This window comes from Balaenoptera physalus (assembly GCF_965194825.1).
Source record: "Balaenoptera physalus genome assembly, chromosome: 13".
Lineage (NCBI taxonomy): Eukaryota > Metazoa > Chordata > Mammalia > Artiodactyla > Balaenopteridae > Balaenoptera > Balaenoptera physalus.
The window spans coordinates 66545505-66560490 of record NC_138892.1 but is presented as its reverse complement, the minus strand read 5'-3'; the positions used below and the strand labels follow the sequence as shown (position 1 = coordinate 66560490).

At 60.6% G+C, this 14986-nt stretch overlaps 1 protein-coding gene across 6 annotated transcripts in view; it reads right to left on the bottom strand.

Annotated features, from left to right (window-relative positions):
- Nucleotides 1-309: 309 nt before the first annotated feature.
- HDAC7 (histone deacetylase 7) overlaps nucleotides 310-14986 on the bottom strand; it is a 35794-nt gene continuing 21117 nt past the window's right edge. For 4 of the 6 annotated variants that reach the window (XM_082422400.1, XM_082422401.1, XM_082422403.1 and 1 more), the window contains exons 7-25: nucleotides 14817-14908; nucleotides 14539-14634; nucleotides 14222-14402; nucleotides 13840-14036; nucleotides 13418-13591; nucleotides 12041-12260; nucleotides 10637-10770; nucleotides 10353-10473; nucleotides 10044-10093; nucleotides 8708-8815; nucleotides 7731-7786; nucleotides 7466-7553; nucleotides 6236-6355; nucleotides 5914-6011; nucleotides 4240-4358; nucleotides 3453-3586; nucleotides 3050-3134; nucleotides 1694-1832; nucleotides 310-1522 (exon numbers count right to left, since the gene is read on the bottom strand). In XM_082422400.1, the coding sequence (XP_082278526.1) occupies nucleotides 1477-1522; nucleotides 1694-1832; nucleotides 3050-3134; nucleotides 3453-3586; nucleotides 4240-4358; nucleotides 5914-6011; nucleotides 6236-6355; nucleotides 7466-7553; nucleotides 7731-7786; nucleotides 8708-8815; nucleotides 10044-10093; nucleotides 10353-10473; nucleotides 10637-10770; nucleotides 12041-12260; nucleotides 13418-13591; nucleotides 13840-14036; nucleotides 14222-14402; nucleotides 14539-14634; nucleotides 14817-14908 (2258 nt within the window). In that variant the 3' untranslated portion in view covers nucleotides 310-1476. The remainder of the gene's footprint in view (nucleotides 1523-1693; nucleotides 1833-3049; nucleotides 3135-3452; nucleotides 3587-4239; nucleotides 4359-5913; nucleotides 6012-6235; nucleotides 6356-7465; nucleotides 7554-7730; nucleotides 7787-8707; nucleotides 8816-10043; nucleotides 10094-10352; nucleotides 10474-10636; nucleotides 10771-12040; nucleotides 12261-13417; nucleotides 13592-13839; nucleotides 14037-14221; nucleotides 14403-14538; nucleotides 14635-14816; nucleotides 14909-14986) is intronic. The other 2 variants (XM_082422402.1, XM_082422405.1) reach the window with 1 other exon arrangement.

The window sequence follows — 14986 nt, the reverse complement described above, 5'->3', positions numbered from 1 at the left end:
AGGGGAGCCTTAGCGAGCCGGGTCTGCAGGCATCCGTGTCCCCCACGCCCTAATGGGCCCTCTGTCTATGGACTCAGCCCAGAGCTGCCGCCTCTTCACTACCCAGAGGTGGGGCAGGCGGGGGCAGCCGGGGTGTGTTCAGATGCTTCCTGCAAGGCAGCGGCCACAGAAGGCCAAGGAGCTGGAGGGGGGCTGCCCCCCGGCCCAACCTGTCCCTTCTCTTCCACAATGAATCAGGCACAGGCTGTGCTGTGTAGCTGTAGGCCCGCTGCCCACCCCTCAACCCCCGGAGGCCCTTTCACATGAAACTTTAAAGCAAATAAAACATTTATTGTTCAGATTTTTTTTCCATTTTTTTTTTCTTTTTTACAAAAACATGCATACATACACAGGGTATGGTGGTACTCAGGAAGACACACTCATGTGCACACACATACAAACCCTCCTCTTACTCTGTCTCTCTCTCTCACACACACACACACACACACACACACAAACACAAATACTTTCCTTCTTGGCCCCAGGCCTGGACCCCAGAAGCCTCGAAGTCTTTGCCAGGGCAGCCTCCCCTCCCCCATGTCTTCCATTCACTCTCCCACCCCCTTTCCCCTCAGCCAAGCTAGTCCTATGTAGGGCAGGAGTCAGCTGGGGTGGGGGAGACCCCAGAAAGAGAAGGCTCACGGAGGGGGGTGGTGACTACTGAGAGGTCCCTGGGGGTCATGCTGTGCTTCTGAGGGGAGATGAAGGGTTTGGCACCATTGGATCAGGAAGCAAGGAACTCCAGGAGCACCTGTCTGCCCCACCAGAGCCCTGAGATGGTTGACGCAGGTGGCCTCTGGCAGGGGCAGGGACCAGATGGGAGGCCTGCCGATGACTGCTCTCAGAGGGAGCTTTGTCTCCCTGCCCAGTGGTGGGGAGGAAGCTTCCAGAGTCATCTGAGGAAGCAGGAGAGGAGGGACTCCCCCTGCACTCAGGGATCTGGGACCCCTTGGCTCCTCCTACCCATCCTCCCTCCCCCAGAGCCTAGGAAGGGCCACTCTGGCGGAGGCCAAGTTCACATTTCTGTGTGGAGCCTGGGGCTGTGTGCAAAGTCGGGGGTCTACAGAACCAGGAATAGTGGTTGTGAGCGGGCCCGGCTGTGCCAGTCCTCCTCTGTGCAGGCCTGAGGATCGGGGGCCCAGCTAGGGGCCCAGACCCCAGAGGGGTAGACTGTGCTTCGGGGAGAGCCCTACTGGGGCCCGGCTGGCTACGCAGCTGGCCTCCCGTCAGGGTCTTCTTTGGTCCCTATGCTAGACCCAGGGGCCTTCCCAGGCTCCTTGGGGTGACTGTCAAGAAGCTTTTCTCTGGCCCCGACTACCTGCCCGAAGGATCTCTGAAGACCCCGGGAACGGGTACTGTTGCCAGAGGCTGGAAGAGAACCAGGTCCGAAGGGCAGGGCAGGGCGGGGCGCGGCGGGGGGCAGATCCGTCCCGTAGCCTAAAGGTTCATGGGTTCTTCCTCCTCCACCAGCTGCTCTGAGGTCCTGGGGGAGGGAAAGGGGGTGCTGCTGAAGAGCCAGGGGCTGCAGGGAAGGCCTGAGCCCAGCTTCCCAGGAAGCCCGAGAAGGCCGGGGTGGCTGTGCTGGGGCCTGGGGTCCTCAGGTTGGGAGGGTCCGAGGGGGTGGAGGGGCTGTGAGCCAGGGGTCTGGCATTACCGCTCTTCAGTCAGGATGCCCACGGAGAGGGATGCCAGTGCAGTTACTGCCTCCACTTCTTCTGCATCGGCCCCTGGCACCCTGGGCACCCAGGAGTCCGGACAGGAGGCCAGGCGCTGCATGCAGCCCCAGTATTCACCTGGGCAAGAAGCCGAGTCAGAAAGGGCTGGGGGCACAAGGCCCTCCACCTGCCAACCACGCATCCTAGACTGATCCTGAGGCTGCACATCCCAGGCCCAGGAGTAGCAGACTCGTCCTCGGTGTGGGGTCAGCTCTCACCTGCCTCTACTCTCAATGCAACACCCTCCCTGACTCGGCCCCCGAAGCCCTGACAGGGTGAGCAGTGCGGATTCAGCGTGGCAGTGAGGGGCCCTCGCAGAGGTCCAAGCCCGTCCCACACCCCTCTGGCTGAAAGGCCACCGCTAACCCATTCCCATGGGTGTGGGGTTCCTAAGTGCACCATTAGGGCCTCCCTTCCCCTAGATGGGGTCTGTGTCATGGTGACCTCACGGAGCCCTGAGCCCCGGCCTGCTGGAGCCCAGGGTCCCCCTCACACGTAGCCCCTGGCAACGCTCAGCCCAGCACAGGCATGGGAGGCCAGAAGGACACAGTGCCGGGAGAGGTGACCAACACCGCGGCCACTCTGTGTGGCTGTTGGCAAGCCACTTACTGCCCTGGGCTCCCACCACCCCATCTAGACCATGGACACGACCGTCCCGCCTACTGTGGCGAGAAATGATGTCCACGGAACACGCCCGGCCCAGAGCCTGGCCCAGTGGGAGGGCTGCATACCGAGTAGCCGCAGCGGCTTCACTGTCACGTACAACACACCTACTGAGCCCGGATGTGGGAAATCTATTTTGTTCATTTTCGTATCCCTGGCATAGATCACGGGTCTTTATGTAAAGAGCTCCACAGATGCTGAGCTGAAGCTGAAAATTTAAAGTGCTTTCCAAATGTGGGGTTAATCTAAGGCTCAGTCAGCCCCCAAAGCAGGCAGAGCTCCTAAGACCCTGCGGCCAGGTTTGAGGGGCAGGGTGGGAACCAGCACTTCCACAAACAAGGCCTGAGTGTTGCTGTGGGCAGGGCCCTGGCCTAGGGCAGCAGCTGGGGATGCGAGGCCAGTCCTGCCTGGTCCCCACTGGGTCCATCTGGAGGGCTCCGAGGGTATCCACTCATGGGGGGTGGGGGGCTGCCTCCCATTATCGTGGGGTACTTTGTAGGAAGCCTACTCCAGAGCAGCAGCAACCCTGGCCTGGCTGGTGTTGGGAGACCTGGGGCCCTGGTCACTGGGGGCAGCAGAGCCCCAAGTTTCTCCCAAGTCTGGGGTCAGCAGTGTCCTCTCTCCACACTCACTGTGCACCCGGATCACAGCTTCCAGAGAGCGGATGGCATTGAGGTTGGGTTTCTGTTTCCAGCCGTCTTCTGAGAGGGGATCCACCTACAGAAGAAAAGAGTACATCAGTCACCCATCTCTCAGGGACCCCCAGGCCCAGCTCTCTCCCACCCCCGGGCCCCCGCTTTCCAAGCGCAAATAGGCGTGTGCTCCCGGCTCTGCCTCGGGCAGGGGACGCTGGCCCTACGCCTGACCTGGGCAAGTGGCATCCACGCCGCTCCCCTCATTCCAGGCCTGGCCACCCCCACCCCGCCCATCTGCACGCCCTCAGGGAGGCGCCCTGTCTACCTGCCCCCTGGGGCACTCGTGGGGGAGCTGGCCCCCCTGCCCCACCGACGCACGGGTCAGGGGCAGGCCGCTCACCTTGTTGCCTAGAAGAGCAGCCACACAGGCCTCAGAGGCGTCACAGATGGCTGTGAGGTCATGGCCACCCTCCAAGGCCAGCACCACCGCACCTCCCGCCAGGCTCATCAACTGCTGCGTCATGTACCCAAAGCCTAGACGGTTGCAAGAGGAGGGTTAGGAGGGGCAGCGGAGGAGGAGAGGTGGGCCCTCTCTACCTCTGGTACTTCCCTGCTTGATTCCTCCCTTAGAAAGAGTGACTCAGATGCACAAATCTATACTTTCCCAAGTGCTGTCACATGGAACCCCCTGTAAATCCTATTAGTATGCCTCACTGAAGGCTCAGAGAGGTCAAGGGCAGCTAGTAAGTGGCAGGGCTGGGACCGGAACCCAGGGCATGGACTCCAGCCCGTGTCTTCTTCACTAAGCCACACCATCTTCCTCTCCGTCCTCCAGGCCCCATGGCCCAGTGGGCTGAGCGGGCTCCCTCTGTTCTGAGAACACTGCTCCTCCCCACTCCCCGCAGGAGAAGCTGCCAGCCCGCCTGGGAAGGACACAGTTGGGGTGGGAGCGGTCCTGTGACCGAGCTTCCAGTCTATGGGACTTAAGCCGCCTGGGTGTGACTTAGGCCTCCCACGGTGAACTGACCTGGTCTGTGCTGGGGCCCTGGGCTGTGCTGCAAACCCCACACCTCACGCTCACGGCCCTGGGCCAGCCACTGCCACCTGCCCCTGGCCTTGGGCCGCGCCGCCCCTCCCGGCCCAGCCTTCACTCCCTACACCTGCCCCCTGGGTTGGGCCCTCCTTACATTTGGCGGAAACATGGTAGCCACCCAGTGGGGGTGGGTGACCCTCGGCAGCATCAAACCCAGCTGACACCAGGACCAGGTCCGGAGAGAACTCCCGGGCGATGGGCATCACGACTATCCTGCGTGAGCAGAAGGGGCCTCAGCACGCCGTGCAGGGCTGCCAGGCGCAGAGGCCAAGGGCCCCGCCAGCCCTCTCCCACCAACTTTACTGGGGGCACCCTGCTCTTAGGACTCCTAGACACCCACTCTCCCAGCAGCGTGAGCAGATGCCTCTGACTTCCTTGACCCTGGCTGGCCACCCACGTCCCTGGTAGAGCCTAAGGACTCAGCCACCCAGGGCACTTAACTGGCAAGAGGCAGGAAGGAGCCAAGGATGGGGCACCTGAGGGAATGAAAGGGGAGTGGGTGCGTTTGTGTGTGAGTGTGTTTGGCGGGGTGCGGTGGGCAGGGCCTCAGGAAGGGGCAGGTCACTAAGCCTCAGGGAAACACTGGAAACACTCAGCACTTAGCTGCCACCCACTGAGGACTGAGTTGGCCACACCTCACCACTCGCCACCTGAGAGCTGACCAGGGCGACAGACTCCCTCTGAGGTCCTGGGCCACCAGATCCATTCTCATCCTCTGCCCCTGCTGGCCCCTCACAGCTGCCTCCCTCCATCCCTCACCCAACTCTGGGGTCTATTTTGGTGTCCTTCAAGGCCCCGGGCTCTGGACACACAGATGCCAGGACCCCCAGCCCAGGGCTCCTACAGAATTAGCTCTCATCGAGAACACTCCAGAAAAGTATATGGAGACCTCCTTCCAGGGTTCTCTTTTTCCAAATGGAGTATAGGAACCCTCAGAGTGAAAGATATAAGGGCTCCTGAGCAAAGTCCCTCTTCTAGAATGGACTTTTTTTTTTTTAATTAATTAATTAGTTAATTTATTTATTTTTGGCTGCATTGGGCCTTCATTGCTGCCTGCGGGCTTTCTCTAGTTGCAGCGAATGGGGGCTACTCTTCCTTGCAGTGCACGGGCTTCTCATTGTGATGGCTTCTCTTGTTGCGGAGCATGGGCTCTAGGCGTGCGGGCTTCAGTAGTTGTGGCTCGCGGGCTCTAGAGTACAGGCTCAGTAGTTGTAGCACATGGACTTAGTTGCTCCACGGCATGTGGGATCTTGCCGGACCAGGGATCGAACCTGTGTCCCCTGCATTGGCAGGCAGATTCTTAACCACCGCACCACCAGGGAAGCCCTAGAATGGCCTTTCTTAAGCAGCTCCCCCTATATGGACATCACCTGCTTGCTCTCCCTCTTTCTCCACAATTTAAGTTTCTCAGTCCCTGTGCAGAGCTGCTCACTCCACCCTGCCCGTCTCCCCGCACTCAGGTCAACACTGGCTCTTGGTAACGTGTGACATTATAAACTTTATAATATAAAGCACCCTTTGACCTTTCAATCTGTGTTTCCTGTCTTCCCACAGGGACTGGAGGCCCCTAGAGGCCAGTGTGACAGTGCCTTTCCCTTTGTTTGTCTCCGTCCATAGGCCCACTCCGGGGCTGGCTTATAATGTCTAGTAATTGGATGAGGACAGGCTGACAAGCCACCTGATCACCTCCAACCTGGTGCTGTTGGAAAAAGGGAGGAGAGGGTGGCCTCGCTGGGCCAGGCCTCCTCTGGGCCCCCAGAGCACTTACCTGAAGGCGGCCAGGTACTCAGGATCCCCCATTGGGGGGTCCAGACCTCCAGCCCAGGCCACATTGACATTGAAGCCCTCACCGCTGCCAGCTCCCACCTGGAAAACAGGAGGCAAGAGAGACGTGAGGAGAGCAGAGTCCCAAGAGAGGAATCCCAGGCTGTCGGTGTTCCAAGACCAGCTCATCCAGCCTCTTCACTTCCAGATGGAGAAACTGAGGCTCAGAGAGGCTCAACAGTCTGCCCAGGATCACACAGCTAGTTGTGACAGAGGCAGAGTAAGGGCCACAAGGGAAAGTCAGTGGGGCTGGAAGGTGTGGTTACCTCATCCACAGCCCCACTGCCTGGGAAGAAGTTGCCATCATCATGGCGATGAAGGGAGATGTAGAGCACGCTGGGGTCCTGGTAGAAGGTCTGCTGTGTGCCGTTGCCATGGTGAACGTCCTGTGCAGGGAGATGGGCAGTGGATTAGGGCAGGTCTGAAAGCAGAGACATGGAGACTGGGGCAGGTTGGAAAGGTTTCAAGGTCAGTGACCATTCTGAGGGTCAGGAGCCTAGACTGGGGGTGAGAACACGGGGGCTCCTAGAGCTAAACTGTTGCGTGACCAACGGGCACTCTCTGAGCCTCAGTCTCCCCTTGTATGTATAGATGTGTACATAACACGCTAGGTAGGGGTAGCAATAACACGAAACCCTGAAGGGGAGGAAAGAATACGTGTCAGGGGAGGATTAGTGCCAGGAGAGGGAAGAGTCCAGGGTCACACGTGTCAGGAACTCTCGCTATTGCGTCTTGCCCAAGGTCATGGAGTGATGCAAGTGATGGAAACCATGCTCCGCTGCAGAGGGGCAGGACCATGAGGCCCAGCGCCACCCCTCCAGGGAGAGCCATGGTAACTCACAGGACCACGCGTGGGCGCAAGTGTGGAAAGTTCCTCCACTCTCCTCCATTCTGTGTAGGAACGTCTCATAAGCAGATGTCAATGCAAAGTAGTTAGTTAGATGTCAATGCAAAGTAGAGCACGAGGCCGTGCTCCAGAGCTAACAGGCCTCGGTTCAAATCACAGTCTCAGGACTGACGAGGTGTAGAGCTGTGTGCAAGTTACCTAACCTCTCTGTGCTCACTTTCCTCATCTGTAAACCAGGTCAGAGTCAGGATTAAATATATGAGGCGTGAAAGCATCAGTGCCTGGATACGATGTGTGGTATGTTGATGTTATGTGTTATTACTGGTACCGTCACTATCTGCAGGAGAAAGGCAGAAATGATCAGATCTGCAGAAAGAAGCCAACAGAGGCCAAAAGACGGCATTCAAATGGCTCCTCCCCTGTGGGAGCTGAGGCCTTTCCATATACCATCTCCTCTGGGCCTCCCAACAGCCCCGTGATGGGGGCATTATCCTCACCGCATTTTCCCCGTTTTACGCAGTGGGGGAACTGAGGCTCGGGGAGGCTAATGCGGAACTAGGCAGGACGTGAAGCCATGTCTCCTAACGCCAGGCTCAGGGCTCTTTCCACAGGGCTCTCGGACCTGAAGGGGCCAGGACCCGGGACCTACCCAGTCCACGATGAGGATCTTGCTGGCCTTGCCCTGTTGTTGCAGCTGCCGGCAGGCGATGGCCACTGAGTTGAAGAAGCAGAAGCCCCTGGAAGGAAAAGAGAGGTCATGCCAGCCCATTCCCTCCCCGTGCCACACCCCCTCCGCCTGCCTCTGGCCCGGCCCAGCCCCAGAAGGCTCAGAGGAAGGAGGGGAACATCCCAAGAGGAGGGCCTTGAGGGCCTGCCCCCTACCTCAGCCCACCCAGGCCTCCCCCAGGCCTTACATGGCTGTGGAATGGTCTGCATGGTGTCCTGGGGGCCGAACCACAGCAAAACCGTTCTGGAAACAGAAAGAATGCTTGTCAACCAAACAGCCAGACCTCTGACCCACACCTCCATGAACCTGCCCCCACCCACCCCATCCCCAGGCTCCTCCCCCGAGAAGGGACCACAGGGCAACAGCTGCCAGCGTGACTGACCATGACCGGGGCCGGGTATCAAGGGCCCTGTGCTGACCCCCAGGCCGTGAACACAGAACCTCCCACCCCGGTGGCTCCTAGCTTTTATCACTTTGTCATAACAACAGCTATTATTTGTTGGGCAAAATCTATGTGCCTGGCACTGTGCTAAGCTCTGGGTAAATGCTGGATTTCATCCTCACAACTCTCTGAGGTAAATGTTATCTAATCTTCCTAAGATAAACATTGTTATTATATCTGGTTTACAAACAGTAGAAACCTGGAGCTTAGGCGGGTTTCACAACACGTGCAAAGTTGCCTGGTTGCAGATGGTGGAGCTAGGACTTGGACTATGAGCTCCTAAACAGCGGGGGGGGGGGGGGGGGGGGGGCTCCACACAAGCCCCCAGAAGGTGCCCAGCCCAGAGCAAATGAGCGCCAACCCGGTCTGTAAAACCTCAGCATCACAAACAGGCGCTCTGCCAACGCATGGGGCTCCCGAGAGGCCCTGCAACTTGCCCACGGTCACACAGCAGGTCTGTGTTAACCGATGCTGGATGATCGTGACCCTGTCTCTCTTAGAGATTACAGGGCCGGGGCACAGTGGCTTGCTTCCCCACCAGGTAACAGGAGCCTAGGGTTCAGATCTCATCTTGGTCCCCAGAGCTCTCAATTTCCCTTTCGAAACCCTGTGGTGATATCCAAGAGGAATGTGATGCTGGGTGTCGGGTCTGGCCTTCCCCGCTACCCCATCCTCTGCCTCCTTCCTCCGTGGCTTGCCCACCCTCCACTCAAACCTCTTACCTTTAGCTCTCGGGAAGCCACTTTGAAGGCGAGGTCAGTGACGCTGCCGGCAGCCCAGCGGGCCGCATTGGAGGAGTGCAGCTCGTTCCAGATGGTGTCGGTATCCACCTGCGGGGGCCAGAGTCAGGGCCCGCATCATCCAAGGCCTCCCACGGCAGCCAGGGCCCGGGGGGCGGTGCCCACCCCACGGCCAGGACCCCAGAGGCAGGGAGCTGGGCAGACGGCGCTGCCGCCCCACTGCCCCGCCGCCCAGAAAAGCAAGGCCTCCCGTGTCCCCCAGTCCCGGCACGACTTCTCCTTCCCAGCTTCAGTCCATATCACCAGCCCGCAACTGGCCAGCACTCTGCCGGCAGCATCGCGCCTGCCCCCCGGTCAGAGGAGGGGGCGTGGCGTTACCTGGGCGGGACTTGGGGTTTGGGCCTGGAGGGGGTTTTAAGCCCCAGCTGACTCTGCTCAGGCCCTCGGGACCGTCGGAGCTCGAGGGGCCGTCTGCACCACTGTCTTCCACTCGGGGCCCCTAGCCCAGGCTGGGAGGCCCCCCAAACCCAGTCCCTGGGCCTCAAGGCTAGGGAGGGGCCGGGGGGCGTGATGGGGAGATGGGGAGGGCGAGGCGGACCGAGAGAGGCGAGGAAGGCAGAGAGAGTCGCAAGAGGCTGGAGAAAGAGAGAGAGACAGAGACAGAGAGGGAGCGGAGGGAGGAGAAAACAGAAGCAACAACAGTTGGAAAAATCAGAAAGTGGCAAGAAATGGGAAGTTGTGAACAGGGCGCTGACCGGCTCCCACGCAGCCCCCCAGCGACAGCTCCCATTTCCCTCCAGGACCGGGCCTCCGTCCCCTGCCTCCACACGCCCGGTTTGGTTTGCGCAGGGACCTTTTGAGGGGAGGAGAGCACTGCCAGGAGGCAGACGTCCCCAGGCAGGGTGAGAGGGAGCAGGGAAAGCTAGGGCGTGGGAGGGACAGGCCTGGGTCGCCAAGGACACCAGAGGCATCCCCACAGCCCCGGGCCGGGCAGCCCACTCCAGGGACGCAAAGCAGCCTGGAGGCCAGCGCGCTCACGAAGGGAGATGAGCCCCAGCCCCGGGCTCAGCCCTGCTCTTTGAGCCTCCTCAACATCCACCAAATGCCTTCGAAGTGTGAGGGATGGGACTCCACCCTCAGGAGGACACGCCCGCCACAGGGAGCTTCCAGCCGGCACAGGGGCACTACGGGAGAGCCCCTGGCCCACGGGGCCCGCAGAACCACAAGAACAAGCAGGCAGGGGCTGGGCCTGGGAGGACGGAAGGGAGGAGGTCTGAGAGCCTGTGGCCACGCGCGCTCGAGACCTCGGCACACTTACCCCAACGCCACCGCAGGGCAGCATCACGAACATCCGCTGTGCCAGGAGCCCTGCGGGGAGAGGTCCAGGTGTGTGAGCTGAATCTGCTCAGCCTCCGGCCCGGCTGGGAGCGGGGAAGCTCTGAGAAGAGGGCCAGGTGGGGTGGGCAGGGAGGGGTGGAGGTGGGCAGCAGAGGGACGAGGGGCGGCATGGGGGTGTCCCGGACGCTGGAGGGACAGGCTGGGCGGAGCTAGGACTAGAGCACAGGGGATGCTCAGGCTGGGTGAGCCAGGGGAGGTCTGGGGGCCCCAGGCGCCATCGGTCCCCTACCTGCCAGCTTCCCATTGTCCAGTTTGAGGCGGCTGAGCGGGTTGGTGCCATAGAGGAGCACGTGCCGCTCCGAGTGCACTGACTGCAGCTCCTCCAGGGAGGCCTTCCGGCCCCGTAGAGACTGAGAAAGGACCCACAGAGCTCCTGAGCCCCTGCAGCCCCTTCCCTGCCATTTCCACCATCCCACCGCCCCTCATCTCACTCTGGCTCCAGGGCCTCTCAGCCCCTTCCCTTCCGTGACCCTCACGTCCTCCGATCCCACAGCCCCTCCCCTGCCTCCTTACCTCACACTGGCTCCGGAGCCCCCGCTCCAGCAGCCGGGACCAGATGCTTTGGATGCGGCCTGCGTGCTCCGGGTGCCTGCTGTTGTCTCCGCAGGAGCACTGGTGCTTCAGCATTACTGAGTCATAGACCAGCCCTGTGGAGAGCAGGGGTCAGGGCCAGGGCACCGGGGAGTCCCCACCCCCAGCCCCCCCTGGAGCCAGGCCGGGCACGCCCTCCACACCCCCGCACAGCCCCACATGCCCCATCCTGCCCCTTGGAGCCCATACGCACACCCCCAGCTGCTTACCCAGGCAGCCTTGGGCACCTCACCCACACAGCACGCTGCCCCAGCCAGCACAACTGCCCCCAGCCACCGCCTTCCCGACTCACTGACCCCCCTCATGTGGCCCGGGGACCATGACCATGACCTCAAGAGCTCAGAGCCTAACAAAGGGAGGCCTGATGGCAGGGGCTCGCACTGGATGTCATGACCCAAATAGGCGCCCCCATACTGGGAGCTGGGAAGTCCACAGTGGGCCATGTGACAGGACGGATGCAGTTTTGGGGAAGTGACTGTTTCAGCCTGACCAGCGGGACGCCCAGAGGAGGGCCCTGCGCACTGCCAGTGGGAGGGTCACTTTCAGAACATCTCAGGACATCAGGATCTTCAGAATGCTCACAGCATTTGACCCGGGGATGCCACTCCTTGAGAGTGACCCTCGGGAAACAATCCCAGGGATAGGGGGAGATTTACAGAAATTTACAAGGAAATTCAAATGAGGAAAAATGAGTAACCACCTAACTGCTCAACCAATAGGAAATCTTTAAACAAAAATACTGTGATGACATACTGTAAGATCTCATTTTTAAAGTTTAGTTATATCACAAAGTGTTCATAATGTGCAAGTATGAATAAAGCAGGGTACAAAATGTAGCCACAAAATGTACTGTATGTGGGATTTATAGATGTGGTTAAAACAAAGACTGGCCTGAAATATGGCAGCATTTACAAGGGATTGCCTCTGGGTGGTGGGATACTGGCTGGTGATTTTTGTTCCATTCTTAGGCTTTTCTGTATTTTTCAAAATTTCTAAAATGCTCTTGAGTTATTTTCACAAGTAGAGCAACAATAATAAATATCATTTTTGAAGGCCCAGACTAGCTGTCAGGAGACCTGAATTCTTAGCTTGGCCTGACTGCCAGCTTGCTGTCCCCTTCGATTTCCTGAGCCTGGGTCTCCTCAATTGTAAAATGAGAACAACCAGTTGTTCCACGGGACACTGGGGGGATCTCGTAAGACTATAAGAAAGTGCTCTGTGGCCTCGAAAAATGTCCTGAGTGAACCATGACACAGACATGGTCCTCTGCCCCGAGCCCCTGTGTGCCCCCAGCCACTTCCTCCTGCCTTCCAATCCGGGCCTTACCTGTGGTGAAGGGCAGGGTCCGGGCAGGGGTCTCTGAGCTGGGCAGGACACGGGCCTGGCTGGTGGGCTCTGGGGTTGGCAGTGAGGCAGGCGCGGCTGGGGACGACTGAGCCCTGGACAGAGGCCGGTGACCGCCCTGGGCCAGGGGAGGCAGCACGGAGTCCCCAGTGGCTCCCCGGGGGAGCCGCCCAGCCAGTCGCTGCTGCTCCCAGAGGTACACCTGAGGGACACAGGGGTCTCAGTCTCCAGGTTCTCAGGACCCTGCTCCATCCGCCTCTGCCCACGGCCTTGGACACGTCCAGGCAGGCCCCTTTTCTGCAGAAGCCTCTGGCCCTGCCTCCCAGCTGGGCTCTGGCCTTTGAGTCGCTGAGCTCCCTGTCCCCACCAACCCCCCGAAAGGTCTGCACCCCAGACTGACCACCCTATTCCACCAGAGCTCCCTGGGCCCTCGAGACTCCAAGGCGAGAACCTGGGTGAGGGGCCTCAGGTTGGCTCTGACCAGGATCTCCTTGTCTCCAAGGACTGCCAAACACCCAAGGACACAGGGACCTGCGTGAGCCTGCACATGTGTGGCCTGCTACCACGTGTTACGGGCTGAGTTGTGTCCCCTCCCACCTCATATTTATGATGGAAATCCTAACCCCCAGTCCCTCAGAATGCGACCTGATTTGGAGATAGGGTCTTTACAGAGGTACTCAAGTTAAAAATGAGGTCGTTAGGGTCAGCTCCAATATGACTCTTGTCCTTACGAAAAGGGAAAACTGGGACACAGATGTGGACAAGAAGGAAGACGATGTGCAGACCCAGGGAGAAGGTGGCCGTCTACAAGCCAAGGAGAGAGGCCTGGGATGGCTCCTTCTCTCACAGCCCTCAGAGGGAACAACCCTGCCAACACCTTGATTTCAGATCTCTAGCCTCCAGAACTGTGGGAAAATAAGCTCTGTTGTTTAAGCCATCCAGTTTGCAGCACTTGTTACAACAGCTCCAGCAAACCAATGCCCCATGGCTTGACTTGCACACTTGAAGGGCTGAGCCCGTCTCTGCCCCACGTCCTGCCCTAGCACCTTCCTGGAAACAGTACAAGCGGTCACAGGGGAGAAGTCCTAGGGCAGGAACGTGTGGGGCTCTGTGAAAGGCCAGTCTCGCTGCTGGACGAGGGACACGGCTTCACCCTGAGATGGGAAGGCTGCTGGAGGGTGAGGCACGTGTATGTGCGCACGTGTCTGTCTGTCTGTAACTTGCTGTGGATTTGGCAGAGGAACTGTGGGTCCCAGAGCTGTCCCCTGCGCTGATATCCTATCTCCCTCCCTTCCATCTTTACCAGGCCCCAGAGTCTCCTGACTACGCCTTCCGAGGGGCAGCTGGGCACTACCATACCTGCTGGTGCTGCTGGAGAGGAATAGGGCCTCTGGCCTCATGCTGCCCATGGCTGGACTCCCTGTGTTCCAGGCCGTCATCCCCCAGCGGCCCCACTCCCCCGCCGTCTGTCTCGAGGTCCTCAGCCGAGGGTATCTGCCGCAGTCGGGGCTTCTCACTCGGCTTGGCTGGCCTCTGGGGAAGGGAGATGCGAGCTGAGAGACGTGCTGGGGCAAGGACTGTGCAGTGGGGAGTGGTGGGCTGGGCGAGGCGGTCCCTCATCCTGCTGCGACTCCAGTGGCCGTGCAGCCCTGGGCCCCCAGGAGCCACACGTCCTCCCTCCGACCCTCCAGATCTCTGCCCCTCCTAAGTCTCCCTTCTTTCAGCCCCCAGGGTCCCAGTTTAGCAACCCCTCACCACCTCCCCTACCCAGTTCCACTCACCTTGATCAGCTGGACGTGAGGTTTGAGCCGCTCCAGGCGGGGCTGCAGGGGGCCCAGCAGTGGGGGGGCAGTGGCGCTTGGGGGCAGGGGCTCTGAGCGGGTCCGGCTCAGCGGCCGGTGGAGGCCTGACCCGGAGGGCCGCTCGGTGGTCAGTAAGGACTGGGCAAAGTGGAAGGGCAGGGGCCCAAGCCCGGGCACTGGAAAGAACGGGGTGGGGGGCATAAGGAGGGAACCACAGGCAGGAGCAGAAGGAAGCAAGGGCGGGGAGGGGGCGAGCCAGGGACTCAGCAGGGAGACGCACAGGAGGACGGGACCCTGCCCACGCTTGGCCCTCAGCAGGGTGCAGGGATCCAGCCCGTCTCCTGCAGAAGCTGGGACTCACCAGTCAGCAGGGGGGCGTGAGAGACCGAAGGATCCAGCAGGAGAATGGGCTGCAGGCGAGAGGGCAGGGCGCCTCCAGCCTCGGGCTCCAGGCCGTGGGGCAGGAAGAGGGGAGCATGGGGACTCGCCAGGACTGGCCCCCGAGGGCCCAGAGTCGCATGGGTCCTGCGGTCACCATCAGCCTGGAGGAGAGGTGGGGAGCATCACAGGGGAGAAGACCCCAGTAGGGAGACGGTGAAGGCCATCAGGTGGGGTGTAGGAGAAGGGAGAGAGAGATCTCAGGCGCTTTGGGTGGGGGAGGGCGCCTCAGCCACTCACCCTGGCAGGGGCGGGCAGCCCCAGCGTGATTGTGGGCAGCAAGGCGAACGGGGCCAGAGAGGTCTCCTGCAGCCGCAGCCGCTGGCCCAAGAGCGCCTGCCATGGGAGCAGGGCAGGGGTCACCGGTCCCAGACCTCCACCCCCGGGCACGCCTTCCCCAGAACCCCCAGGACGCTCCGGTGGGGGATGCCCAGACCCTGCGGCCCCAGCCTGGTCGGGCCGCCTGCTGAGAGGAGCCTCAGAACTGCCCCCGAGAGCCCAGCCTGGCAAGGCCTTACCTCGGAGCCCAGGACCGGGTTGGGGCCGTGCTCGCTGTCATTGGGGGAGCTGCACCCTGACGCCGGCGTGCTGCTACTGCTGGGGGAGGAGTCTGAGGGTTGGGGAGAAGGGGACGCGCAGTCAGGGGCCAGGAGGCGTGGCCAAGAGGCGGGGCCAGGAACAAACCCCT